This window comes from Malaclemys terrapin, chromosome 9, assembly GCF_027887155.1.
Source record: "Malaclemys terrapin pileata isolate rMalTer1 chromosome 9, rMalTer1.hap1, whole genome shotgun sequence".
NCBI lineage: Eukaryota > Metazoa > Chordata > Testudines > Emydidae > Malaclemys > Malaclemys terrapin.
Window position 1 is genome coordinate 43,932,303 of NC_071513.1, and position 27,858 is coordinate 43,960,160.

General features: G+C 53.9%; 1 protein-coding gene across 2 annotated transcripts; it reads right to left on the bottom strand.

Moving 5' to 3' along the window:
* Window positions 1–79: 79 nt before the first annotated feature.
* SASH3 (SAM and SH3 domain containing 3) lies at window positions 80–27,858 on the bottom strand. Of its 2 annotated transcripts, XM_054039970.1 has the most exons (8): window positions 27,753–27,858; window positions 13,497–13,592; window positions 12,562–12,711; window positions 10,655–10,796; window positions 8,975–9,138; window positions 6,668–6,874; window positions 3,298–3,448; window positions 80–2,659 (listed from the first exon to the last, which is right to left on the bottom strand). In XM_054039970.1, the coding sequence occupies exons 1-8, from the start codon at window positions 27,807–27,809 to the stop codon at window positions 2,472–2,474; spliced, it is 1,155 nt and encodes a 384-aa protein (XP_053895945.1). In that variant the 5' UTR covers window positions 27,810–27,858; the 3' UTR covers window positions 80–2,471. The 2 variants fall into 2 exon arrangements, with proteins under 2 accessions (XP_053895945.1, XP_053895946.1); XM_054039971.1 differs by lacking the exon at window positions 6,668–6,874.

Here is a 27,858-nt window from a genome sequence, read left to right on the forward strand (position 1 = left end):
ATATGGTAACCCTAGTGCTAGCTGCACATGTGGGATTGTGGAGGAGAAAATGGAGCAGATTTAAAAAAAAAAACGGTTCTGAAGAGAGTAAGAACAAAGGCTCCTGGATTGTTGTAGAAGTGGGGAGCCCTTTTGCCAAGAAAAACTTGCATCCTGTAGGGTGGGAGGAAGGCAGCATCCTCTCCACCTGGGGTCTGTCATCCAACTGGCTGAAACCCAAGGAAAAATGGCCTTGTACTAACCTCCCCCTGAGAGAGGGGAGATCCCCAGGTTCCCGAGCCCTTTCGCTAAGCCTGTGGTGCAGGCAGGAGGCCGACATACAGAGTTGCAGGTTAGATCACGTTTTATTGGGGTCAAGCACAAGCAAGTGAATTCAACACCCAAACCTACATTACTGCAACAGAAAGGCAGAGATTTTACAGGCACAGGAGTCCTGGAATTCAGGGCTAAGCTTGCCACAGACACGGGGCCAAAGGTGACTGCTGTAAGCAGATACATCTCCCATCAGCATTAGTGGGTGTTGTAGCCCTTTACTCCAGGACTGGAATTGGCCCATTACCCAGTCACTAAGCATATTCTGTGGGTAACAGCATATGGGTGCAGCTCCAGTGCAAGACGATTTCCTGGCCTTTTAACATAAGCTAACCGAAGAACTCTTGGTGCAGTGCCATTGTGCCAAAGCTGGCCCAGCCCTTTTGCCCTGGAACAAGCCCCAGCTAGAACCCAGCCTGCTAGCTTTCTAAAGCCAGGTGGGCTCTTGCTGCTCTTAACGCAGCACCCTCTTGCCTCTGTCGGCTGCTTCCGTAATCTGTGTGTCCCAACCAGGGCCGGCTCCAGCATTTCTGCTGCCCCAAGCAAAAAAAAAAAAAAAAAAAAAAGCCGAGATCGGCGGCGGCAGTTCAGCTGTAGGTTCTTCGCTCCTAGAGTGAGTGAGGGACCTGCTGCCACCAAATTGCCGCAAGTGCCGCCCCTCTCCCTTGGCTGCCCCAAGCACCTGCTTATTAAGCTGGTGTCTGGAGCCGGCCCTGGCCCCAACGCTGCAGTGTTAGTCTGTCAGGGACAGCCCTGAGCAGGGGTGTGGGCTCTGTAGGGAACACATGAATTCTTGTTGGGGACGCCCCTGTTCTCTTCTGCACAGGGGGCTCTTGCTGCTCAGTCTCCGGGCCCATAACTGCTCAAGGATCGTTTCAAACAAACCAACTCAGTATCGGCTTCCTCTGGGCACACTGGGTGTGTGCCTTCCCAAGGCAGCTGTTCTGATGCACAGCACCTGCTGCAAAGTGAGGACTCTGCCCACACGAAGGCAGAATGGACTGACACTGGGGAATGCTGTGAGCACAATGCAGGGCCTTTCTGACACAGAGTGCTGCCTTTCCTTCCACCTTCCCAAACAAGTTGCCTCTGGCCTGAGCCAGGTTGGCCCCAGTGGGCGTGGCAGGATGGAGCGATGGCTTGGTCAGTTGCTGCAGTGAGCTGGCCCAGGCCTTTGGCAGGGGGGAGCTGCTGCAGCCTGGCCGTATTTCTAGTAACTCAATGTTCTGTGATAAGGAGCAGCAAAGCCCCTGGAACCAAACCCTCTGCTTTTTGGCCAAGCTGGTCCCCACATGGCTAGGCTCTGCCCCGCAAGGGACTCGCCCCATGCTGAGAAATACCAGCTTGGGAGGCTACAGACTCCTGCTCTCAGCGCTTACTGAGTCTTGAGTGGTGAGGATCCTGTGTGGCACCCATCGCCCTGTTCTGTTGCCTTTCCCCCCTCCACCACCCCCAGACTTGCGTTAGAAACACAACGGTCTCAGTTCTTGTTTGGTGCCCAGCTCCCTTGCCTTGTTAGCACCAGATCCTAGGTTACCTGTAGCCTCCGTCGCAAAGAGCCTCTGATGCTTGAAAGCTTCAGCTGCAAGTGGGCATCTCCCATTGCACAGCCCTCTTAGCTAAACTGCTTGGCTTTGCATCGCCCAGGAGCTTCCTGGATCCTTCCTATTCAAAGGGTGTCCTGCTGACTGAGGCCTCGGCCATTTGGTAAGGCCAGGCAGAGGGTGTGGGCAGATGATGGTGGGTGCCAGGCAGAGGGGCAGGCAAACACCCGTTCGTGGCTAATGCACAGGCTCTGAGACTGGAGTTTCTAATGGAGAGGCTGGAGGCTGAAGGCTGAGCTATTTGCAGAAGCAGGTCCTTTGTCTTTGACAGGAGCGCAGAGAGGGGTCCTATGCAGTTCCCAAAGGGGAGATGTATCCTGGGGTGGGGACCTCGGCAGCTGCCCCGTGGAACCATAAAACAGTCCCAGCGTCTTCCCCTGCAGGGCTCACGTGACTGTCCCGAGCAGGGGGTGGTCACCTGTGGTCCAGGAATCTCCCCAGATGTTGGTCAGGGGGGTAGAGAGTGCCCTTGGGGTGTCCTGTCCTCCCTGCTCTGCAGGCTAAGTCCCTGAGGTGGGGTAGTGCTGGGAAGGTTGGGGCAAGGAGGGGGCAAGCTCAGAAGGACTCTTCTAGAGAGAAGGCCTGAAGTTGCTCCTTTGTGCTGTTCAGCTCTGCCTCGTCCCGGCCGCTCTCCAGTGTCTCAGATCCTTCGAAGCAGCCCGAGTCGCGGGGAATGTCCCCTTTGGGGTCTGAGGGGGAAGGTTGCAGCTCCGAGCTCTCTCCTTCCTCAGCCTCACTGGCCGCTGCATGGGGGAGAGAAGCCAAAGTGTTAGAGGCTGGAGGGCATGGGCTGCTTCCCAGGGAGCTCTCAGCAGGGCCCAGCTTGCCCTTGGCTGGGCCAAGCTGGGGGTGGGAGGGTGAGGCTGCTCCCTGCATGCTCAGGGGCTGTGCAGAGGCATTCTGGGTAACTAAATGTGACTTGCTCTAAGTCTAGCCAGCTGCACTGGGTGAGGCCCCTTGGCTTATTCTGTCACCCGTGCTGCTTCTCCCCCAGAGGCACAGAGCAGCTTGCAGCTGGGATGTCTCCTGGTGGCTCGCCCTTGCTTGGCACTGGGGTGGCTCCTTGGCAGAGCAGTTGCCATGTGGGGATGTAATTTGAATACTGGCTGTGATAAAGTGCAGGACACTCCTGGCTCTGGCTGCCAGCTGGGGCTGTGTAGGGGAAGTCTGTCCTAGTGGCTAAGAGTCAGTGGATACAGCCCACCTGCAGGCTCCTCTGCTTCCCATGCCTTTGAATGGTGGATGTCTGCCCAAAGCAGCAGGTGGATTCCAGGGAAGGGCCAGACCTGGCTTGGAGCTTACAGGCTGTTTTAGAGCAACTGCCCGCAGGGGAGGGGTCTCTGGATGCAGGAAGGTAGCAGAGCAGATGTCTGCCTCTTACTGTCATAGTCCAGCAGCAGGTCAGCAGCTGTGAGCAACTTGGCACGATGCTGGGGGTCCATGATGTTTAGCTCATTCAGGTGGGTCTCCCGCAGCTCCTTGAAGTCCTCCAGTGTCTGGTAGCCATTCAGTAGCAAGGTGGAGATGTGCTCCTGGGGACAGAGATAATCAAACTCACACAACAGCTACGCCTGTAGAACGTGTATCCCTGGGGACACTCATCTAGCCTTTGTATGCCTCTGCTGAGAGCTTAACCCCGGGCAGGCTAGGGCTCCAGGATCTTGGCTTTCATTTAAAAATCCTGTTCCTAGCACATGGGGTTGCAGAAATCCCCATGCAAAGAGGAATAGTGTGACCACTGCAGTGAGTGGGTACTGAATGGCCCTCTTACTCCAAGGGCTGATGCTGGTTTTATCATGGCCTTTCACCCTTGTTAGTATTACCTATTTCATTGCCAATTTGATTAACAGGAACATTTGTAGGTTCCAGGGCCAGAGGGGCCCATTGTAATCATCTAGTCTGCCTTCCTGTACAGCACAGACCAGAGAACTGCTCCAGGATAATTCCTAGGGCAGATCTTTTAGAAAAACATCCAGTCTTGATTTAAAAATGCTCAGTGATGGAGAATCCACAATGACCCTTGGTAAATTGTTCCAATGGTTAATTACTCTCACATAAAATTTATGCCTTATTTCTAGCTTGAATTTGTTTAGCTTCAACTTCCAGCCATTGGATTGTGTCAGATCTTTCTCTGCAAGACTTAAGAGTCCATTATTAAAGATTTGCTCCCCATGTAGGTACTCAGACTGGGATCAAGTCACCCCTTAACTTTCTCTTTGTTAAGCTAAACAGATTGAGCTCTCTGAGTCTGTGTTTCTAAGGCAGGTTTTCTAAGCTTTTAGGGTACGTCTGCACTGCAATAAAATATCCCATGGCACTGAATCCCAGAGCCTGGCTCAATTGACTCAGGTGTATGGCTAAAAATAGCAGAGTAGACTTGTGGGGGAGGCATCTACATTGCTCTTTTTAGCCCCACAGCTCCTTGGCCAGGCTTTGAGACATGGTGCCATGGGTCTTTTAGTGCAGTGTAGCTATATCCAGTGTCATTCTCGTGGCTCTTCTCTAAACCTTCTCCAGTTTTCCAACATCCTTCCTGAACTGTGGACACTAAAACTGGAGACAGGATTCTAGCAGCGGTCACACCAGTGCCAAATACAGAGGAAAAAATCACCTCTCTGCGCCTACTTGAGATTCCCTGTTCATACATCCCAGGATCACATTAGCTCCTTTGGCCACAGCATCATCATGGGAGCTTGTGTTTAGCTGATTAGCCAACACAACCCCAAATCTCCTTCAGAGTCCCTGCTTCCCAGGCCAGAGTCCCCCATCCTGTAAGTATGGCCGGCACTCTCTGTTCCCAGATGAATACAACATGTATTGTTTGCTTGTGCCCAGTTTACCAAGCAATCCAGGTCACTCTGAATCAGTGACCTGTCCTCTTCATTATTTACTACTACCCCTATTTTGGTGTCGTCTGCAAACTTTTTGAGTGATTTTTATACTTTTTTCCATGTCATTGATAAAAGGGTCAGATAGGAAAAATACCTGTTTACAGGCAGTTACATTTTGAGGCCTATCAGTTAGCCAGTTTTTAATCCATTTAATGTGTGCCATGTTAATTTGATATATCATTCTAGGGTTGTTTTTTTTTTTAAATCAAAATGTGCAGTACCAAGTCAAATCCCTTACAGAAGTCTCTTACATCAACATTATTATCTTGATTAACAAACTTGTAATCTCATCAAAAAAAGATCTGTTTTCCATAAAGCCATGTTGATTTGCATTAATTACATTACCCTACTTTAAATTTCTATTAATCAAGTTCTGTATCAGCCACTCCATTATCTGGGTGGGATCAATGTCAGGCTGACAGGCCTATAATTACCCAGATCATTCCATTTTCCCTTTTTAAAAATTGGCACATTAGTTTTCTTCCAGTCTTCTAGAACTTCCCCAGTGCTCTAAGACTTATTACAATCAACATTAACACCCAGCTAGCCCCTCAGCCAGTTCTTTTAAAACTCTTGGATGCAAGTTATCTGTACGTACAGATTTAAAAATGTCTGACTTTAATAGTTTCTGTTTAACATCCTCCGCAGATACTAGGGGAATGGAAAGAGTGCTATTGTTACCACATGATGAGTCTATATCATTATTTATCCTCAGATACTGAAACCTTCTGCCTTTTATACATTATTATTGATAATTCTACCATTTCCATCTAGTATGGACCAATACTATTATTAGGATTCTTTTTGTTCCTAATATATTTGAAAAACTCCTTATTGTCCTTAATTCTGAAGGCAATTTATTTCTCCTTGTGTCCCTTTGCTTCCCTTATCAGTTTTCTACAATTTCTAACTTATTATTTAAATTCATTTCTATCAACTTCCCCTTTCTTCCATTAGTTATATATTATAGATCAAGCTGATGTGTTTATTCCACAATCCCAACTGCCATGCATTTTTTCTCAGATGCCAGAATTTCCAGCTGTCCCTGCCTGGCTGCCAAAACCTCCTAGCAGTTTCTACTGCATTGTTACTCACTATCAGTCTAATCTCTGATGGCACCTTGAGCTGAAAATGTGAGGGCAGGTGAAAACTGAATTTAATCTAAACACTAAATTAACTACCTAATCAATTAATGCAGAGGTGAGGCTCCGTAGTGCTGCCTTGTGCCTCCCAAAGTATATACCAAGAATGGTTAAACTGAAACCTCTATAAAACACCAAACGAAGAGTTAAGGTAACACAAACTTAAACCTCTGAAAATCAGGAAATACAAACTTAAAGGTATGCCCCCCGCAGGCCACCTTAACTCTGCCCCCTGGAGCTGGCAATAGCCACTGGGAAGGGTTCAGTAAGGGGTGTGTGTGATGATAATGAGGAATGAATGATTAAGTGGACATGCCATAGTTTGTTTTGTGGTCTATAGATGAGAATTGCAGCATTTTGATGCCATGCGCTGCAGCCGCATTCCCTGCGTTTGGTGTGGCTGCACTGAATGGTGCAGGGATCAGATGGAGCAGGTTGGCAGAATTGTTGCTGATATGAGAGATGAGCGAGGCTGGGGCTGGTGTCGGTATCGCTCATCCCTCGAGCCCTGCCTCCCTTCCTGGGCACGGCTGGCATCCCCATTCACCCCCCACGTTCCTGCGCACCTCACTTTTGCCAAAAAAGTCAGGATGGCTGGGACAGGGCTTAAGAAAGGGACTGTCCTGGCCAAAACAGGACATATGGTCACCCTACTGCTGGTGCCTGTGTGCAGGTTGCCTGTCCTCCCCTTCCCCAGAGCCCGCGGCCAGGCTCTCACCTCTAGGTTTATGCGCTCCAGCAGCTCGTGTAAGGTCTTGGGCTTGGGCCGCTTGCTCTTGCTCTGCACCCGGCTCTTGCGGGCTGGCACCGGCTCCTCGGGAATGATGTCCACATAGATGAACTTGAAGGAGCCCACTCTGTTGTTTAGCACCCCCGTCCAGGTGCCCACGGGGGGCTTCTCTATGATCCCGATGATGTCCCCTTTCTGGGCCAAACATGAAGAGGAATCCCTTTGAGAATCTCTACCCCTGGGCAGGTGGGACGGGGCTGGGCTTGTCCCACCTGTGCTGTGGTTGCTGGGTCTGTGCCCATAGGCTCCCCTAGCAGCGGCACAGGTAGGAGCTGGGTGGGGGCCTGGCCCCCCGCAGTACCGCTGACATGCTGTGGGGGGCAAAGGCACTGGCATTTGTTCCCTGGAGCCCGCCTGCGGCTGTGAGCCCAGGAAGGGTTCCCACAGTTGGGGGTAGGTGTCATCCTCTCTCCTACCCCTGCAGTGAGGAAGGTGAAGGCCGGGACTGCCTCTGCCAGACTTTTTTGCCCCACATTTTCCCTATTGGCATCACTGGTCAGCTCCTCTGGTGCCAGATGGGGCTCAGCCAGGTGCTGGTGTTTTAGTACAGTGCCAGCCAGCTGCTCGGGGGTGGGAGCACCAGGGGAGACCCGACTTGCTAAGCCAGTGGGAGCACACAGCAGAGATTGAGGCAGAAGAGCTGGACCGAGGCCCGGTATCCGTGGGTGGAAGGTGGCTCTAAGCATCCTCTCTGCCTCTGGGAGTGAGAGACTGGTTTGAGGCTGCTTGCCCTGATGCCAAGGCTGCAGCATTCCCAAGAGCCCATGTAGCACCCTGGCCTAGCCTGGGGAAGGCTGTCTCAGTGGTTAGAGCACTAGCTTAGGAACTGGGAGCCCCTGGTTCAATTCCCTGCTCTGCCACAGAGGCCCTGTGGGACCTTGGACAGGCCCATTAGCCCCTCTGGGCCTTGATCCCCCATGTACGCTGGGACTACGGCCCTGCTGCTTGGAAGGTGGGAGGAGAAACCCATGCGATCCAGTTGCATGATGCTCAGGTGCTGTGAGGAGGGGGGGCAGAGTAAGGTGTGCCCCTGACCCAGCCCCTCCCCCCTTCTCCTGGGAGGACGGGGAAGAGGCTAGGGTCATTTCAGCAGCTCTGTGGTGCTCTGGGCCTGTGCCCCTGGGGAGCCAGCTGTTCTCCGACTCTGTTGTGCTGCAGGATTGATTATAGGGCTGGGTGCTAGCTCGGCTACAAGGCTGAGCTTTCTATGGCCTGTTAGCCAATGGTGGTGGCTGGCGGGGGCAGCAGAGCCAGCACCAGAGCTAACTTCCCAGTAGCGGAGCTCTGTGCTGCCCAGGGAGTTGCCAGGAGGGGCCTGTCATCAGGGCCGGCTCTGGCTTTTTTGCCACCCTAGGCAAAGCCACCCGTCGTCCTGTTGTCACCACCCCACCCCACCCCCCGCCGCAAGGCAGGGGAGGGCGCTGAGCCCGACCATGGGCCTGCAATCCCTGACCGGGCCGAAGCGCCGGGGGGAGGGCGGCGAGCCCGCCGCGGCTCCACTCTCCCTGGCGGCCAGAGCGCCGGGAGCAGGGCGGAGAGCCTGGCCGGGGCTCTCCGCTCTCCCCGAGCGGCCAGGGGGCAGGCAGCGAGCCCGCTGTGGCTCTGCTCTCCCCGGCGGCCGGAGCACCACGGGGAGGGCAGCGAGCCCAGTTGCGGCCCCGCTCTCGGGCGGAGCGCCGCGCCACCCCCCTCCAGGCGCCGCCCCAAGCACATGTTTGGTGGGCTGGTGCCTGGAGCCGGCCCTGCCTGCCATGGGGGACAGCCTGGGCTTGTGCCTTTGTGATGGTTACAGGGGGTGATCCTGCTTGCTGCAATGCAGGCCCTCGCAAGACTGGAGAAGGCTCTCCTAGCAGCTGGGCCTGTCCAGCCCCTCAGCGGCAGGGTGTCTATGCCAGGCCCGAAGAGGGGTGTTAGTCCCAGTTCACACTGCCTGGTGCCTTGTGGCATGGGAGTCGCATGGAGGTCGTGCCTCGTGGGAATGACACATCAAGCGCTGCCGAAGGAGACCTGGGCCCTTCCTGTTCTGTTTTCGTTTGCACTTGGAGAAAGGACAGCTATCGTAAAGGCCCAGCCCCGGCCCCAGAAGCTCCTCCAGTTGAGCCAGGGAGCGCTGGCTCCATGACTTGAGCCTGTTGAGGCAAGCGAGCAGGGAGCGGTGGTGGTGGTGTGTTCAGTAATCGCTCTTTCTTTCTGCACCCACATTCCTCCTTTCTCAGCCGCCCAGGCCTTACTCACCCGCAGCTTCAATGAGTCCTTGTCGTAGGGGCTGGGCGTGAAGTCTGTATGGACCCGGGCTCTCCCGCAGAAAGGGCCACTGTAGGGCAGGCTGGGCTCCTCCAGCCTCACGCTGTCACGATTGCTGCCTGTGGTGCAGGGACTGGTGCAGCCCAGTTCACTCCCTGCAGCAGGGGCAAGATGTCAGCCTCTCCTGCTGAGCCAGCCTGGCCAGGAATTTTGCTTCCCTTCCCTGGGAGCTGGCCCTGCCCAAGGGCAGCCTCTGACTGTGGTAAGTGACTGTGCCGCTGTCATTTGCGCTGGGCTTAGGAGTTTGTTTCTACTATGCCTGCCATAACCCTCCAACTCCCAGAGAGCTCCAGTGACACGTGTGAGACCTACACCTAACACAAGCTCGGGGTGCCCCTCCCCCCCGGTGGGCAGAGCTGGGTTTCCCTGCTCTGCAAGGGACCATCACCGCCTGGGCGCTGCTGCTGCCTGTTCTCTGCACAGTGAAGGAAAGCGCAGCTGCTTCTCGCAGCACGGGGTCAGGAGGCAGGACGAGGCTGCTGAGGGCCCGACGTGAAGTTCTGCCGCCCAACATCACCCCCACAACTCCATGAGCAGTGTGTAGGGCATGTAGGGTAGCCAACTTTCTAATCACACAAAACCCAGCACCTTGCCCCTTTTCTGAGGCCCCGCCCCTCGCTAGCTTCATCCCCCTCCTTCTGTCGCTCTCAGTTCCCCACCCTCACTCACTTTCACCAGGCTGGAGTAGGGGGTTGGGCTGCGGGGGTGGACTGGGGGAGGCTGGGGCTGAAGTGCTTGGGCTGTGGGAGGGGCTCCAGGCAGGGGTTTGGGGTGGGAGTGAAGGCTTTGCCTTGGGGTGGGGCCAGGTATTAGGGGTTTGAAATGGTTGCCAGGTCCCTGCAGTCTCTAGGCACAGGGGCGGCCAGGCAGCTCTGTGGGGTGCGTGCTGCCTTCACTCCCACAGGCGCCATCCCCCACAGTTCCAACCGGTGCTGCCAGAGTCCCTTTTCGACTGGGCGTTCTGGTTGAAACCAGACACCTGGCAACCCAAAGGGCACATATACGTGCGCTGCAATTACAAACCCGTGCCAATGAATCTGAGCCCGGTTCTGCACACAGCTCTAAGGCCACCTGTGTTCATGGTTGGGTGCCAGCTGCAGCAAGGGCTCTGCAGCCTTGGGGTGTGGGGGGAGCCGCAAGGTCTACTCAGGAGCCTGAGCGTGTGGCTCTGAGCCTGGTTACGGCAGGTTAAAGGCAGGGGACATGCACTCTAGGTGAACTGAGCCAGCCCCGCGCCCCTGCATCCATGGTAGTGTGAGCGTCCCAGCCATCTCTGGCTGCACTAGACAGGTGTGGCTTCTCCTACCTTCGCCTGGGGCAGCTCACCGGCCAGGGCTCTGCCCCAAGCAGGCTGAGGCCAAAGGGTGGCGGAGGTGTCGGCCCTCATGCTGCACCGTCGCTGGGGCAGGCAGCAGGGGCCAGAGAGTGACAGAGTGCTGTGTCCATGTGGGCTAGGCTGAGACTGCTCTAGCCTCTGCCCTTCTTGCTGGGGGTGGGCCCTCTCCTGCCTCCACAGGTCCCTGGGGAGAGCTGGCCATGGGAGGGGAGCTGGGAGCATGGCGACATGTGAAAATGCCCCCTCCCACTGAGCAGCCCGGCCCTTGTGCTCACCACTGGATGTCTGGCGGCTGAGTGGTGTGTGCACATCCTCTTCCAGCTCCACGTACGACAAGGGCATCTTCTCGAGGCTTGGCTCCTCCAGGCTGCCGTCCAGCGACATGGGGGACATGGAGCCCTCCTCCCCCACTTCTCCCTGCAGGTAGAGGCCAAGGCAATTAGTGCAGGCTGGGGCAGAGGGGCTGCAAGGCTGCAGCATGGCTGTGCCAGAGGGGCTGGTACTGTCACAAAAGCAATGTAACAAGGGCCCCGGCTTGGCTTCCTGCGTCCAGCCGCCTTGAGCACACAGGCTAGCTGCTACAGAAAGGAGCAATGGGAAAGCTCGGAGTGCCATCGCCATCTGGAATCCCCAGACCTGGGCCTCCTGGGGCTTGAAAACGGGGTCCAGGTATTTCAGACGGGGGTTCTCCTGGCAGCAAGTGATGCTGAGAGGTGGAGTAAAGAGGGGCCAGGGGTGTAAACTGTTCACTTTCCTGGTTCACTTGCTTGGAGGGGGGGGTCCAGGTCAGTGGATGGGAAGTGTCCACCTAGAGCTGTCAGCGCCTCCCCCCACCTCCCAATCTAGTCATTCCGTTTCCTCTGCCTTTGTTCGGATTGCTGTGGCCCGACAGCTTCATGCTGTCCACCCAGCCTTCAGCGGACACGGGCTAGTCACGGGGCAGACAAAGAGTGCTGGGTAAGTTTAAAATCACTTTGCTACAGAAGTTTCAGATGACTCTTGTTGCTTACAGAAAGGGACAGCGAGGGGCTCAGAGAAGGCCTGCTAAGAACTAGTCTAAAGTTGCAATGAGCCGGGCGAGTATATCAGGGATGGCTGGTATGGGGAGTACACGCTCCAGGATGTAGACACTGCTCTTAGAGTTCAAAGAATGGCTTAGCGAGCGGAAACCCAACCCGATCCAAAGCTGGGCACAGAGCTATGGGAAGCCAGCCTGGGGCAGAGGACAAAGGTGAAAAGAGGTTGGCACGAAACAAGCTCTGGAGGTGGGGGCAAAGGTGCCCAGCCCATGGGGAACCTTGGGCCAGTCAGGTGAGCCTGAGGAGGGGAGGGGACAAGCCAGCTCATCTGACGGGTACTTGTCCAGTGAAGGGTGGCAAGCAGCAGAGCCTGAGTGATCAAATAAACTGTGTTGCACTCTGTGGATGAGGGGAGTCAGACCCAAGGCACAACTACCCTGGTCACCATGTAGCCACTAGCCCGTACCCTGCCTCAGGGGAGCTGGTGAGGTGAATGAATGGGACAGTGGTTCAGGAATAGTGAGATACAGATTGGCTGAAGCACCCTCTGCCCCAACTACAGGATAACTAGGTAGCCTGAGCCAGCCGGGGAGTCCCCTGCCCACCACCATCTGCATGTGGGTGCTATCTGTTCTTATGCACCGGGGCAGAGCAGGAGTTGTTTCCACATGCCTGCACTGGAGGCATAACTAAGAGGACCTCCCTCCCCCGCAGGGGTTTAGAGGTCAGACAGGCAAGAATGTTCGTACTCGAGTCTCGCTCAGGATCCCACAATTCCTAAAAGGAGCAGCAGTGAAAGTGTTGCTATCACACTGTCAGCAGTAGGCCCCAGAGTTAACTACCCTTGGGGAGGGAGTTACTGGGTGGACTGCCCCCTGCAGGCTCAGGCAGGCCCTAGCTTACCTGGTCATGTTCATGAGGTTTTCTTTGCAATCAGAAGGGCTGGGAACTCTGCTTTGGGAAATGAAAATCTCGATTGTACAGGAGCCACCAGAGAAGAGCCGGGCTGGCAGCCAAGCTGGCACCAGCTCTGTCTCAGCTCGCCCAGTGCCCCATTCTGGGCACTGGTCCTTTCTGTTCTGTGGGTTCTCTGAGTTCCAGGTCTTTGTCCTGTGCTGACACCCGGGGATCTGAGCTCAGAGACCTGGCACCGTGCTCCTTACCTTCCCCTCAGCCAGCGCCTTCACCGCCATCTTGCCCATCTTCCTGTTCATGGTGCGGGAGATGACAGCTCTCCACTTCTTGCCCAGCTTCATGCCACTGCTCTTCCCAGTGTCATCAGGAGGTGCATTGGCCAGGTCATCCTCAGGAATCTGCAGAGACAGTCACAGCTGGCAGTGAGGGATGGGGGACAGCCAGAGAAGGGAGTGCTCTGCTCTTCTCTCTGCCCTCTGCCCCTTAAACCAAGGGAGGATGAGCCAGCTGGGCTGCCGCCTGGGGGGTGGGAGGATGCCCTGAGCAGAACCCTCCACAGGGAAACCTCAGTGCCCCACACGGCTGAGCCCAGGCACTTGAATGTGGGGAAGAGGCACGTCTTCAGTGAGCACCGGGAGTCCACCTGTGCCACACGCTGTCCCTGTGTTGAAAGGATGGGGATGCGCCCAGCAGGTAAGTGCCAGCTTGGGAGCAGTGCCACGCAGAGAGCAGTCAGTGTCGTGGGCACCTCCGACTCTTCTGAGAAGCTGTCTACCTAGAACAGGGGTGCAGTGTATGGACCATATGTGTCTGAGCATGGAGCGGTGGGTGGAGTTGGGGCTGTAGGAGCCCAAGGGGAGAGTGGGTTGTGGGTGGGGTGAGGCTGGGCTGGGGCTATATGGGCCCGAGGTTGCAGCAAGCAGTGAGTGGGGCAAGGCTAGACTGGGACTATATGGCCCCAAGAGGACAGTGGGTGGGGCAGGGCTGGGGTTATATGGGCCTGGGGCAGGCAGGGATTGGTGTGGAGCTGGGACTGGGCAGGAACCAGTCCCCCCCTGTGATGGGGCTGGAGGGGTTTCCCTGAGGGCAGGGAGTGGGCACGACATATGGCTAGGGTAGGATGCCCATGGGGCCTGGCAGCCCGTGACTGCAGTCAGTTGCTCCCTGCGGCACAGATACTCACATTCTCCTCCAGGTTAAACTCCTTCTCGCTCACCACGGGGGAGCTGGGCTTGGCCTTGCCGAAATCCTTGAAGCTGCTGGAGCGCTGCAGGGAGAGCTGTGAGGGAGCAGGGGACAGCATGAGCCAGCAAGCCCCTCCCGCTGAGAGCCGCCTGCTGCCCAGGGCCTGCCCCCCCCCCCCCCGCCGCTGAGAGCTGCCTGCTGCCCCGGGCCTGCCCCCTCCCGCTGAGAGCCGCCTGCTGGCCCACCCCGACATGACAGTCGGCAGGGGCCTCCCCATTCTGCGGCGTTACACTCTGCCCTTTCCCTGGAGCCTGTCCCTCACTGCAGGCCGGGAACAGACCAGGACTCAGCAGATCTGTCCCCATCACGCAAGGCCCTTTCCCACTTCCAGCATCTCGCCCCGCCCCTCCCTGGCCCAACCCTGGCTGGAGGACTCTCCCATCCTGCAGGAACTGCTCAGACATGGGGGTAGCAGTGCCATGATTGGCAGGTCAGACTGGTACCAGATACAGGCTGCCCTCAAAGCTCCCTTTATTGGAGGGCAGAGGCACTGTCTTCCAGGGCAGCCCACAAGGCGTAGCCAGGTGCAGCGGTGGTGTGCTCAGATACAGTATGAGCCATAGTGCCACCTCGCAGCTGCACTGTACAATACAGTTAATGTCCATTCCGCTGTCCCTCCTGTCTCATCCTCTCTCCCCTGCCCTGATTGCTGCTTCTCTTGGCACCAAGCCCCATCGACTGCCACATTGGTGGGGGGGAGGGCATGCCCTGGGCCCTGCTCCCTTTAGCTGGCTGAACACACAGCCACAGATCCTCTGCCCTTTGCTTGGAGACGCACCAAGTGCTTTTTAAGGAGCCTCAGATCATGCTCAACGGCTGCACTTTAGACAGAAAACATGCGGCCCATTCCCAGGGTCACGTTCCCAGGCTGGAACAGGCTGCAGTTTGCTGGGCTCTGACCCTTAGCCAGCCCCTTCCTCACTACCTGCTGCTGCCAAGAAGTGGCTGCTGGGCCTGCAGGACCCACACTGCTCCAGGGAGTTTGTAATCTAACTCCCTGGGCCCCCTCTCATGCCTGGGTATATTTGTAGTCAGTGGTGTAAAACCAGAGGATGTGAGGGGAGAATCAGGCCCAAAGAGGAGGAGCTATCTGGATCTGTCCCTCCAGCAGCCCCATGCCTTGCTGGCTCCAGGGTAGCTGCAGCATCCGTGGCTTGGCACTGTGTGGGCAGGGTGTGCTCCCTCTCCAGGCTAATCATCCTGTGTGGGGACGGGTAGAGCCCCGCACACAGGTCTCTCCCAGCCTGTGGAACCATCCTGTCACCCGGTGTAGGGTAATCATCTCCTGGTAGGATGGTGCCCAGAGAGCTTCTCTGGCAGCAGACTCAAAGCCCAATGGCAGTGCTGCTCAACTCCCACAATGCTCTAGCAAGGGTTGCAGTCAGTGGTGGTTTCCTGAAGCCCCAGCGTTGGGCGACAAGTGACGCTGGGCGACTCTCTGCTCGCCTTGACACAGAATATGTGTCCAGATGTTCAGGCTTTTCCTCTTCACACAGCAATAATAATACAAAGGGAACACATGGGTATGGAGGGGTGCAAATATCATCATCAAACATGCCTAGTCTGTTGGGGATTGTTGCCCCCCACTAGAGTGACCTCCGATTCCAGCCAGACTTCGACCCCGATTCTTGCCTCTCGATTCTAATCTGGTACCACCTCTGATCTCTGGTCTCCAACCCTGGCCTGACTCTGAGCCTGACTCTTATTTGACCTGGCCTTGCGATTCCTCCAACTACAGCCTGGTGACTCCCATCCCTGATGAGTAGACTGCAGCCCAGCTGTGACCACTAGCCCAGACTGCCTACACCTGTTCCCTTACACACTAGGGCGGTCACAAGTTACTGGGGCTTTGTTGTAGCTCTGTGTTTTCAACAGGCATCACTGGTGTAGTATGTCCTGCAGAATGTGTGCTCAAGAGCTGGTTTACATGTCAACTCCAGGGCATGCTCAGAGTCACATCTACCAGACAAGGCAGAGGATCGGTCTATGATGTGTCACTTCAGGTCTCCATCAATTATTACAGGTGTTTCTTTATGGAGATTTTTTTCTCCCATGTGAAAACTGAGCAGTAGGGTGTGACTATGTGTGCCCATTTGATCACCCTATTCCTTAGGAACATCTGTCTGTAGGAAACAGGGTATTAAACTGAGAAGCGGAGGTGGGAGAAGGGTTGAAAGACCCAAGACTAGATGGATGAACATTCTACAAAATGATTTGATTAATGGTGGAGTTTCCGAGGAACTGCTTCAAGGCAGGCTGGAATAGAGAAGAAGAATCGAAGAGCCGACCTAATATAGAAAGAACTAAGGTTAGAAGATGAAGTGATTTACTGCAATCACAAACGTATGCCCTATAAGTGATCCAGCATAGTCAACATGGAGTCACTGCCATGGCATAGCTGATGACTTCCAAGGATTCAGTGGAGCATGTTTAGACATCTCACCATGTTGCCATTTCCTCTTTCTGTGCATCAATCTCCAGCCACCACACACTCTTGGCCAAGACTCTCTTTTCCAGTCCCAAATGGCCTCGTGTAATTCTTGGAATACACGGGCCCTGAGCTTTGTAGGAATAACACTCTGGTGCCACACATTAGGCAACCTTGAGATACTGTTCCCTGTGAGCAAAGAAAGCTGGACACAGCTGTTTTTGTGCATGAGTCCATCTACTGATTGTAATGTCAGACACTTTCCTGCTGTCCCCTGGCATTTGTTGCAGGCAAGGTTTCACTTTGTGCTATATAGAACATATCAACTGTCTGGTTCAGTTCAGTATCCCTACCTGCAACTTCCAATGGCCAGTGTGAACCACAGGTGCTGACTTTTTTTTCACCAGTGGATGCTGCGCCCCCTCTCCAACCCGAGGCCCCGCTCCGCCCCCTCCACTGAGGCCCTGCCCTTGCTCTGCCTCTTCCCGCCCCTGCTCTGTCGCCTCTGATCTTCGCTCACATGAGAAATCGCTTCTCCTGTTTCACGTAGGGAAATGTCACCAGCTGATTTTACAGGCAAAGATGCACCACAGTATGGAAGGGCCCCTTTGGATACCAAAAGCTTTATGGCCTCATGAAAAGCCATGGGGTAGTCTGGGGACCAGCACCCTCTCTGTCCATTGTGTCAGAGTGCACTTAGGGGCTGTCCTCTGTCAGGCATACAACTCTCTTAAGTCTGCAGTTTAGCGGATGCTGTTTACAGTTAGCTGTTACCTTCACTTTAATAATGCCCAGGAAATGAGGATTTCTCCCTGTGTGTTTTTAGTAGCCCCGAGATTTTCTACAACTTCACCACTTTAAATTGTCTCTAATAATCCTGCTCTAAAATTAGACACTGCGGACCCCTGTACCAAGCTCAATTTCCTACTCCTTCCACTTGTAAAGAAATCCATCAGTTATGGTCTTCCACATTTAACAGTTGTAGTGATGCTGTAACATTGTCACTGGACTCCAGGCTGTCATTTGCAAACTGATGAATGTTCAAATCTCTGGCATTGCCCTCAGGACGGGGCTGTTGTGTTGACCTGCACATTTTCTCTTCAGAGTCCAATTTGTTGCAGTTTTTGTAGGGTTTGTTCTTGACCCAAAGAGTCACTGAAAGACTCTTTCACACAAAGAAATAATAGGGTCTGGGTGCTCTTCAGGTTGTACTTCCTTCTTGTCCCCCACTTTAGTTGCTGCACAGATGATATGAGGCTGTCGAAGCTCCTTGGCATCCTTGTAGCTGTGCCCATTGATACAGTAACTTCTACTGCAGGTTTTAGGGTCAATTCAGTCTCAGTCAATAGCTGTTCTCAGATTGCTTCATTGTGCATCCCACACACTAGCCAGCCCCTTAATGCATCATTGAAACTTGCTCCAAAGCAGTAATGCTGTTAATGGCCTTAATTCAGCCACGGAATCTGGAATCATTTCCTTCCCCTTTTGATTCTGTTAATAAAAGCAGAGGCTCTGCAATACCCAGTGGCTTTGGGGAACAGGGGATCTTGTAGAATCTCAACCACTGCTTTGGCTGCAGGCTTACGCAGAGCTGTTAGGCTATGCAGCATGCAATATGTTTTGGCCCCATTGCACTCAGTAAAACCCCCACCTTGTTTCGTCATTTCTCATTATAGGTGGGCCAGGCCTTTGCTGAGCTCCCAAACAAGTCAATTTTCCCCAAACAGCCTTTAACCGCTACATGAGCCCGTCACTCATAGTCACAGTAGCTGCAATTTCACTGTCACTCAGCCCCTAGTGTCCTGTGTTCCTGGATCAGGGTCCCATCCTCACCACCAGTCACTGCAGGTTGTGCTCTTTATACAACATTGGTCATATGAACGAGCCAGCTGGGCATGGTGGGCTCCAAATGGCCACACCATGCCAGGCCTCCTTACACACGTCCCGCTGCTCTGGCTGGTGGCTGGCAGTTTCAAGAACACAGACGGCACCAGTAGAGAGCAAAAACTATTTAAAGGGTTATGACCCTATTCCCATATGCTCCATTAGCCTTCTTGGTTAAAGAGAAAGCTTGAAAACATGATTCCCAAAGGCCCAAAAACCAGAAGGGGAAAAACACAGACACACGTTATTATTTTTTTAAAGTCTCAGGATTTTTAAGCCTATCTCAGGATTTTGGGGTCTTGCCCCATGATTTGGAACGTGTGGGGTTGGCAGCACTGCAATGGCTATACCTGCAAAGTGAAACTGTATTGCCAAGGGAGTGTTTGTTCTCTAGTGCATTCTCTAGTGTGGAAATCCTGGCCACAGGGTGGTTGCCATCACAAAGCACAGATTTGCGTGGTGCCAGCACAGTCAGTCAATTAGTTGCTGTAAGCCTGCACCTGCTGATCTCACCCCTTGGACAGTCTCTGCACTGGTGATCTAACAATACCCAAAGCTGCCTGATCTGTCCTGATGTTCCGAGATCCTGCCTGCTTGGGAGCACCTGGGAAAGCCAAGCCGCCAGGCTGTCCTCTGCAATGGCTGGCTGCTGCGATCAAAAAGCCCCATAATCCTGGCAACTGGCAATAAAAGTCTTCAGTCCCTGGCAGGTGTGAGCAAAGGTCCTTGTTCCCTTCTGTAATGTGTACATACCGGAAAATAAGACTTTGCCAGCTTGTATGAGGGGCTGGAGGTGAGCCTGGAGTGATGATCCTGGCTGTATAGTGAGCCTCCTAGCTGACAGCTGTGCTGTAACCCCTGGGTTTGCTCAGCCCACCCAGCATACCCAGGAGTTCTCTCTGTACTTTGCTCCTCCAGGGAGGTAGTGAAGACAGCCTGGAGGCTGTGGGTTTCAGACCCCTCACCACTACAGTGCCTCCTCATGGCAGGGTGTTGTGTAGCAGCTCTCTCCCTGCCTAACGCCCCCCTGCCGACAGCCGCTCTGGTCCTCTGGTAATCTGCCTCTTCCTGCCACTCAACTCTCCGGTCAGGTCACAATTCAGTCCTCTCCTTCTAGGGTAACAGAAAGTCCAATTTCCTCACCAAAGGGTCTTTGGCCCTACTCTGGGTTGCATGGTGCTCACAACCTTCACCACGGTTTATCCCTTCTCAGGACTCCCAAGGCTTTCCTCTGGGTCCCCTAATGAAAATCCCAAACTAAGCATAGAGACACAAACCAATTTCAGCCCTCCTCAGCCTGGGCCTTGTCTCCCTCTTTGCTGTACTGTTGCTCCACAGGGCACCTCCCAGGGCTCTCTCCCTGGTTGTCCAAATCCTGCTACTGGGGCTGCTCTACTCTCAGGGGCTGCTTTCTCTCTCCTGGCCTCCTGCCAGGATTTGCCCCCTCAGAGGAGGAACCCAAGGTCACCCCACTGGCCCCATGGAGTGACTGCAGAGTTCCTCACTCTCTACTGCCACAGCCCCTTTCCACTCTCACCTTCCTGCCTGTGTGAGCCTGTGCCACCTCCAGGTGCAGCCAGATAAGTGGCCTCTCATGCCTTTATTAACCCTTTCAGGGACAGTGTGGGGTACATGCCCCATCAGCGCAACCATAAAGGCTAGGGACTTGCTTTTAACACCCACCCCAAAAAAAACTCCAGCTGGGTCCGAAGCCTAGTGACATGGTATTTCCAGTTGTGTGGAAATATCCCTGGCTCACACATAGCACTGTCAAGCATCTGGTGTATTACTATAAATAATACCATAAGCTGGGCTGCATGGAGCTGTGCAGCACCTGGTTCGGGAACAGTGTCTGGGGTGCATTGGGGGAGGAGGGGGAGTGAGCTGTCAGCCCAGGGCCCAGCTGCAGGCTCAAGGGCAAACGAAACACTAGCATTGCGGGAGAAGCAGATGGGCAGGGGACAGCGGTGGTGCATGGCGGTTGGGCCTACCCTGCAACCTAGGAGCAAGCCCATCATTTCTGTAGAATTTAAGCATCTAATGGGGGGGGGGGGAAGACCAGCAAATAGCATTTCCAGTTTATCTGCTCACAAAAAAACCATCCCTGTGTTACACTAACACACAGCTGTCTCCCGGAGTTTGTGGATAACCTTAAATGAGAGCTCTGAGAGGCGGGAATGGCCCCATTCATCTCAATGGGGTTTTAACACTGAAGCTAGAAGGTGACAATTTCAACCACATTGGCTATTTTACAGCCTCTTTTTAGAAAAAGAATCAAGCTAATGTGCCTCTCCATCATTGCTGGAAGGAGTCTGTGTGTGCCACTTGGGGGGATTTTACACACTGGACTAAACAACCAGAGCTTTAGAAAGTGACCATGAGATGGTTGAGTTCAGGATCCTGACAAAAGGAAGAAAGGAGAGTAGCAAAATACGGACCCTGGACTTCAGAAAAGCAGACTTTGACTCCCTTAGGAAACTGACGGGCAGAATCCCCTGGGAGGCTAATATGAGTGGGCAAGGAGTCCAGGAGAGCTGGCTGAATTTTAAAGAATCCTTATTGAGGGCGCAGGAACAAACCATCCCGATGTGCAGAAAGAATAGCAAATATGGCAGGCGACCAGCTTGGCTTAACAGTGAAATCTTTGGTGAGCTTAAACTCAAAAAGGAAGCTTACAAGAAGTGGAAATTTGGACAGATGACTAGGGAGGAGTATAAAAATATTGCTAGAGCATGCAGGGGTGTAATCAGGAAGGCCAAGGCACAATTGGAGTTGCAGCTAGCAAGGGATGTGAAGGGTAACAAGAAAGGTTTCGACAGGTATGTTAGCAACAAAAAGAAGCTCAGGGAAAGTGTGGGACCCTTACTGAATGGAGGAGGCAACATAGTGACAGATGATGTGGAAAAAGCTGAAGTACTCAATGCTTTTTTTGCCTGGGTCTTCACAGACAAGGTCAGCTCCCAGATTGCTGCACTGGACAACACAGTATGGAGAGGAGGTGAGCAGCCCTCAGTGGTGAAAGAACAGGTTAAGGACTATTTAGAAAAGCTGGACATGCACAAGTCCATGGGTCCAGATCTAATGCATCCAAGGGTGCCAGGGGAGTTGGCTGATGTGATTGCAGAGCCATTGGCCATTATCTTTGAAAATTCGTGGCAATCGGGAGAGGTCCTGGACGATTGGAAAAAGGCGAATATAGTGCCCATATTTTAAAAAGGGAAGAAAGAGAACCCGGGGAACTACAGCCTCATTTCAGTCCCCAGAAAAATCATGGAGCAGGTCCTCAAGAAATCCATTTTGAAGCACTTGGAGGGGAGGAAGGTGATCAGGAACAGTCAACATGGATTCACCAAGGACAAGTTATGCCTGACCAACCTGATTGCCTTCTATGATGAGATAACTGGTTCTGTGGATATGGGGAAAGTAGTGGATGTGATATATCTTGACTTTATCAAAGCTTTTGATATAGTCTCCCACAGTATTCTTGCGAGCAAGTTAAAGAAGTATGGATTGGATGAATGGACTATAAGGTGGATAGAAAGCTGCCTAGACTGTTGGGCTCAATGGGTAGTGATCAACAGCTTGATGTCTAGTTGGCAGCAGGTATCAAGCAGAATACCCCAGGGGTCGGTCCTGGGGCCGGTTTTGTTCAACATCCTTATTAATGATCTGGATGATGGGATGAATTGCACCCTCAGCAAGTTCACAGCTGACACTAAGCTGGGGGGAGAGGTAGATACGCTGTAGGGTAGGGATAGGGTCCATAGTGATCTAGACAAATTGGAGGACTGGACCAAAAGAAATCTGATGAGACTCACCAAGGACAAGTTCAGAGTTCTGCTCTTAGGAAGGAAGAATCCCATGCGTCGCTACAGTTTGGGGATCAACTGGCTAAGCAGCAGTTTCTGCAGAGAAGGACTTAAGGATTACAGTGGACGAGAAGCTGGATATGAGTTAGCAGTGTGCCCTTGTCGACAAGAAGGCCAACAGCACATTGGGCTGTATTAGTAGGAGCATTGCCAGCAGATCGAGGGAAGTGATTATTCCCCTCTATTCGGCACTGGTGAGCCACACCTGGAGTATTGCATCCAGTTTTGGTCCCCCCACTACAGAAGGGATGTGGACAAATTGGAGAGAGTCCAGCGGAGGGCAACGAAAATTATTAGGGGGCTGGGGCACATGACTTACGAGGAGAGGCTGAGGGACCGGGGGTTACTTAGTCTGCAGAAGAGAAGAGTGAGGGGGGATTTGATAGCAGCCTTCAACTACCTGAAGTGGGGGGGTCCAAAGAGGATGGAATTAGGTTGTTCTCAGTGGTGACAGATGACAGAACAAGAAGCAATGGTCTCAAGTTGCAGTGAGGGAGGTCTAGGTTGGATATTAGGAAACACTATTTCACTATGAGGGTGGTGAAGCACTGGAATGGGTTACCTAGGGAGGTGGTGGAATCTCCATCCTTAGAGGATCTTGACAAATCCCTGGCTGGGATGATTTAATTGGTGTTGGTCCTGCTTTGAGCAGGGGATTAGAGTAGATGACCTCCTGAGGTCTCTTCCAACCCTAATATTCTATGATTCTATGAAAACCAGCGCAGTGAGTAGCTGTATTTTCCTTTGAGTGCACTTCCTCCAGCACCTGGCACTTCCTGGGAACTCATGGCCCTGCAGCCTCATCTGGCTTTGTTTGTGGGATGTGGTGAGTAAGTAGGGCTGGGTCAGGCTACAGTTTGATTATGGTGACAAGACTTTAAGTTCTAGCCTCTTGGGCTGAGCAGCTCCTCCGTATAAGCCGGGCACTTTGCGGGGCCAGCACCAGGTGACGCATCTGTCAGCAAGTCAAAGGGGACACACACGGGGTCGGCGCTAGGGGCCAGCATCTGTCAGGGAGTCAGATGGGACGTGCATGGAGCTGGCATTATGGATCAGCATCTGTCAGGGAGTCAGATGAGACATGCATGGGGCTGGCATTACGGATCAGCATCTGTCAGCAAGTCAGATAGGACGTGCATGGGGCTGGCACTAGGGGACAGTATCCAGTGTTGAATTAGAGGGGATGCGTGCAGGGCTGGCACTACAGGATGGTGTCTGTCAATGAGTTGGAGCGGACACATAGGAGGACAGCGCTAGGAGATGGTGTCTGTCAGTGAGGCAGAGTAGACAGGTATAGACCCTGAGTTAGGCAGCGCATCTGTCGGTAAGTCAGAGAGGACACGCACAGGGCCAGTGTTAGGCAACCCATCTATTGCTGAGTCGGAGGGGACGCGCGGGGGGCCAGCAGTAGATTACCTGTCAATGAGTCTGTTAGTGAGTCGGAGGGGACATGCAGGGCTGGTGCCAGGCGACCTGTCTGTCGGTGAGTTGGAGGGGATACGAGGGGCTGGCGCTAGGCGACCCGTCTATCAATGAGGCAGTGGGGACACATGGGGCTGATGCTAGGGGACACGCGGGGCTGGCGCTAGGCCACCCGTCCGTGAGTGAAGCGGAGGGGGCAGGTGCTGGGAATGCCAAGTGCCTGGAAGAGCAGCTGGAGAAAGCCTTGGCAGGGGATGGCGCTCACTGGAAGTAAAGGGGGGTCAGGCAGGAGTTTCAATGCCAGTAGCAATGGGGAAATGGAAAGTGACTGACTAGCGTCAGTAAGAGGCTCGGCGAGGGTGGTGGAACGCAGGGTGCCAACAGCTATAGAAGGAAAGTAGGGCCGGAGGACTAAGAGCCTAGGCCCCTGAGAGGAGGGGAAGTGAGAGTGGAGGGTGGGGCAGTGAGAGGGGAGGGGATGCCCAGAGAGGCCTGCTGCTATGATGCTGCCTCAGCCTGCCCTGCCTTCCCCAGAGAGGGCCTGTTTCCATGGTGAGAGGAGGAAGGATGTGGTACTTCCTAATGTCTCATTCACTCTGTGCAGGGCTGTTGCAAGGGCCTGCTGTGTCAGACTGGAGGGACAGACTCTCCGCAGAGTGCCCCAGAGGTAGCAGGGGAGTCTAGCACCTGCAGGGGTGGGTTGTCGTTCCTGGGCCAGGACAGCAGTGGGGGGATAGATATTTCCAAGGGCTGCTGATTGCACGAGGCTTGTAACCTCCCATGCCATGTGGAAACCAAACCCTCATTTAGCCCTGCACAGACACTCCTGAGCCCACTGCGTGCCCTCAATATATCACCTCCAAAGTGGGGCGATGCCCACATTCATCTGGCTGAGGTCAACACGAATAGTGGCTTCCTCTTCCTCATCCTCTCCCTTGCAGAGCTGCCCACTCTCACAGTGTTGGGGGAGGACAGATTTGGGTTCTCATTAGCTCCTGATTTGTTGTCTTCAAACTTGTGAAATGTTGCCCTTATCCAAAATGACCGCCTTCTCCTATTCCTCTCAATGGGACTAAAGCCAAAGCTCCCCTCAGCCAAGATAGCTGCCATTTTCCTACAGTCTTTGCCGATGACAGAGAGGCTCCTACAGGGATTATGGGGAGGAGGGGAATGTAGTGGGTACTCTTCCAAGCTCCGCCCATACAATAAGCCCCACTCACTCACGATGCCAGAATGAGGCGCTGCTCTCAGTAGCCACCGAAAGGTGATAATGTGAGCTCTCTGCACTCCATGGGACCCTTGGGCTGGGCTCCCTTGTGGCAGGAGGAAACAACAAGTGGTGGTATCTCCCAACTCCACCTGCTCCTACCTCCAAAATGAACCATCACTCAGTGCAGGCTGCTCTCCTTGCATGGGCACTGAAATAGTTCAGTGTTGACAATGACAACATCAGCACTGACATCTGACTTACCACCCACTGAAATAAGTGGGGCAGATCATACCTCAGAGCTATTGTCTCAGGCTCTCTGCAGACTCAGGCAGACATGGCTGCATCAGTCATAGAATCATAGACTATCAGGGTTGGAAGGGACCTCAGGAGCTCATCTAGTCCAACCCCCTGCTCAAAGCAGGACCAAACCCCAGACAGATTTTTGTCCCAGATCCCTAAATAGGATTGAATTCACAACCCTGGGTTTAGCAGGCCAATGCTCAAACTACTGAGCTATCCCTCCCCGGTTATGTTCAGGTCAAGTTTTATGTCACAACCGTAACTGCTAGAGAGGCACTATTGTTTAAATTGAAAGCTGAGACTCTGAAGAACAAGAGGGCAGCCTGGGGAAGATGGATACACTGCAGTACCATGTATCAGCCTAATGCTAGCCCCGGACTTCCCCTAGTAAAGATGGCCACTATCCCTCATTGTTTCCAATAGAGCTGAAGCCAGGCTGCCTCAGAGAAGATGGTAGACCCTCAACGAGGCCCAGGCAGGAGACATAAAAATATGGAGGTGCCAGGAATGAGCCTGTGACGGCAGCCAGGAAGGGGGAGTGCGTTAAGAAATTGGAATCAGAGGCATGGGGAGTAGGAGGGAGACTGAGGGAGATTACACCTTGGTGGGGGTGGGGTTCCTGGGGAGGTTGGTTGGGGTTTGGGGTTCCTGGGAACCATAGTCAGGGGCAGGGTTCCTGGGGAGATTAGATACAGGTGGGGCTCCTGGGGAGGTTACTTAGGGGATGGGTTCCTGGAGCGATTATATATGTGCTGGGTTCCTGGAGAAGTTTATCAGGGCAAGGTTACTGTGGAGGTTAGATAGGGGACAGGTTCCTGAGGAAGTTAATTGGGGGTGGGTTTCTGGGGAGGTTAGTCGGGGTTTGGGGTTCCTGGGAAGTGCAGTCGGGGGCAGTGTGTCTGGGGAGATTAGATAGGGGACAGGTCCCTGGGGAAGTTAATCAGGGGCAGGTTCCTGGGGAGGTTAATCCTGGAGTTGGCTGTGGTGTATTGAGGACTGTGTTGGAATTGCAAGCTATCACTTTTAGAGTGGAGGTTTTCTTGGTCTTGCTTGCAGTCTAACGGACTCTGTAGGGAAGCGTGTGATCAGAGTCACTCTGGACAAAGTCAGAGTAGAACAAGGTGGGGTAAGTAGTGTCTCCTGCCTTAGGGAGCAGCCTGCTTTCTTTCTCTCTGGTTTTGATTACCATGTGTGATCTGTCTGGTGTCTAAGAGTAAAAGTAGTGCTACACTGCACCCTTCCAGCAGGAGTATTTGATGTCTTTATCTAACTTCTTTGTGTGTAGGTCATGAACAACACTGGGGAGGCATGTCCTGGGGAAAATCCTTTGTATCACTCTAATGGCTTGTGGCGATGCTTGTAGCCGCCCCTTATGGAGATGGGTCTGGCGCTGTGTGTGTGCTCTAGGCAGGCCCTGGAGCCAATATGAAAGGCCTGCGCTGGCTGCACACCAGGCCCCCTGGCCTGTCCTCATGACTGGCCTAGCATGGCCACTGCACCCCATGGGACTCTGCTGGATCAGGGAGATCCAGGCTGCTTGACCCTGAAGTGTTGGGGAAGGGGTACCAATGGCCAAACCCAGGAGCCCTGTCTCCTTCAGCCTCCTCCTGCCTAAGGTTGCTCCGTGCTAGCTGGTGTTGAGCACTCACTGGAGCCAGTCCTTGCAGGCTGCCAGAGGAAGTGGTTAGCAGCACGTGATCAGCTCAGCCTAGAATTGCCTGCACCACAAACACCTTGAAGGGCTTTGATCCATGAGCTAAAACCCTGGTGATGTTTCTGCAAAAGTTTCTCACCAGTCTGAGAGCGGACCAGATACTGCTCTCTGCAGACGCAGCCCAGCCCTTCAGCACCCTCACAGGAAGGAAATGACAAGTGCCATCCCCCCCACCCACAAATGCACAAGCAGGGGTTTTCACACCCCTGCACTCAGCGCTGGGCAGGAGCCACATTCCAATGCACTCGTGCCAGGATCGTTCCAGGACTGGACTCTGCTCTCACTCACATCACTGCAAACCCAGGGGATCTTCATGGACTTCAGTGACATTAGGCAGCTGAAGTTGGCCCCCCAGCCTTGAAATGTGGCAGTGCCTACAGCGCAATGCACTAGTGCTGGGATCTGCTAACTCCCAGCTCCAACTCATATGATTCACCCTCCTAGCTCATCTGGTGCCTGGGGCCACCTCCAACCAGCAAGCGAAGGCAAACTCCACAACCCAGGGCCCCAGCAGCAGGATTCATCCTCCTGCCTCACTGTCACCATGGGATCCCAATGCCAGGTCACTGGCCCCTGGAGCAAGAAGCCAAGCATTGGATTTTCACCCTGCACCGTTGTCAGTTCTGAGCTCTTCAGCCCCATACAGGTCTTGGCAAATGAGAGCGAGCTCAGAGAAGAGCAACCCCAGTGATCAGGTGGGGTTGCGAAACCAGGAGCAGTGGCCAAGGAGACTAGCAGTGCAGCCGAGTGCTACCTGAGGGGGAAGGGAAGGGTGGGAGAGGGGGATCTAGGGAGATGCGTGGAGAGCAGCTAAGTAGATGCAATGGGGAGACACAAGCAGAGGAAATGTAGGCTGAATATCAGGAACGTTTTGCTTGCACTGGAATAGTGTCGTTCCCCCAGAGAGGTGATGGGGGTCATGGCTTACCACTAAGCAGTCGAGCCTGGACCAAACTCTGGAGACATTCCTGCAGCACCCAGGGAGTGGGATGAGTGGGACCAAAGGCCGAGAGGACTTTGCCATTTCTAATTCCTGTAGCTCCACAATTCACTGCCAGACTAGTCACCCTTCCACCCACCATCACGGGGGGGTCTGCTCTCAGCACAGTCCTTCTGTGGGGCGCAGGCTGGCGCCGTCCACCCCAGCAGGGTCTGATGAGAGACCATGCCTCTGTGGAACTGGCTGGATCGGTCAGCTCTGCCAGCGTCTAGTGTCAGGGCCATGAACCCTCAGGCAGCATGGAGCTGCTCAGAGCTTGGACCTGGGGGAGGGGAGAGACTGAGAGAGCCTGCAGCTGGCGGGCTGGTCACGGATGGGCTGTGGGCTGCCCTTTGCTGGAGTGGGCAGAGGCACTTCTCACACTCACCTTCTTCTTCTGCGCCTGCTCCTTGTCGCTGGCATTGGATGGCTTGCGGCGCAGCATGGCGCTCTCTCCAGAAAGGCTGGAACAGGACAAGCAAGGGGAAGCCTGA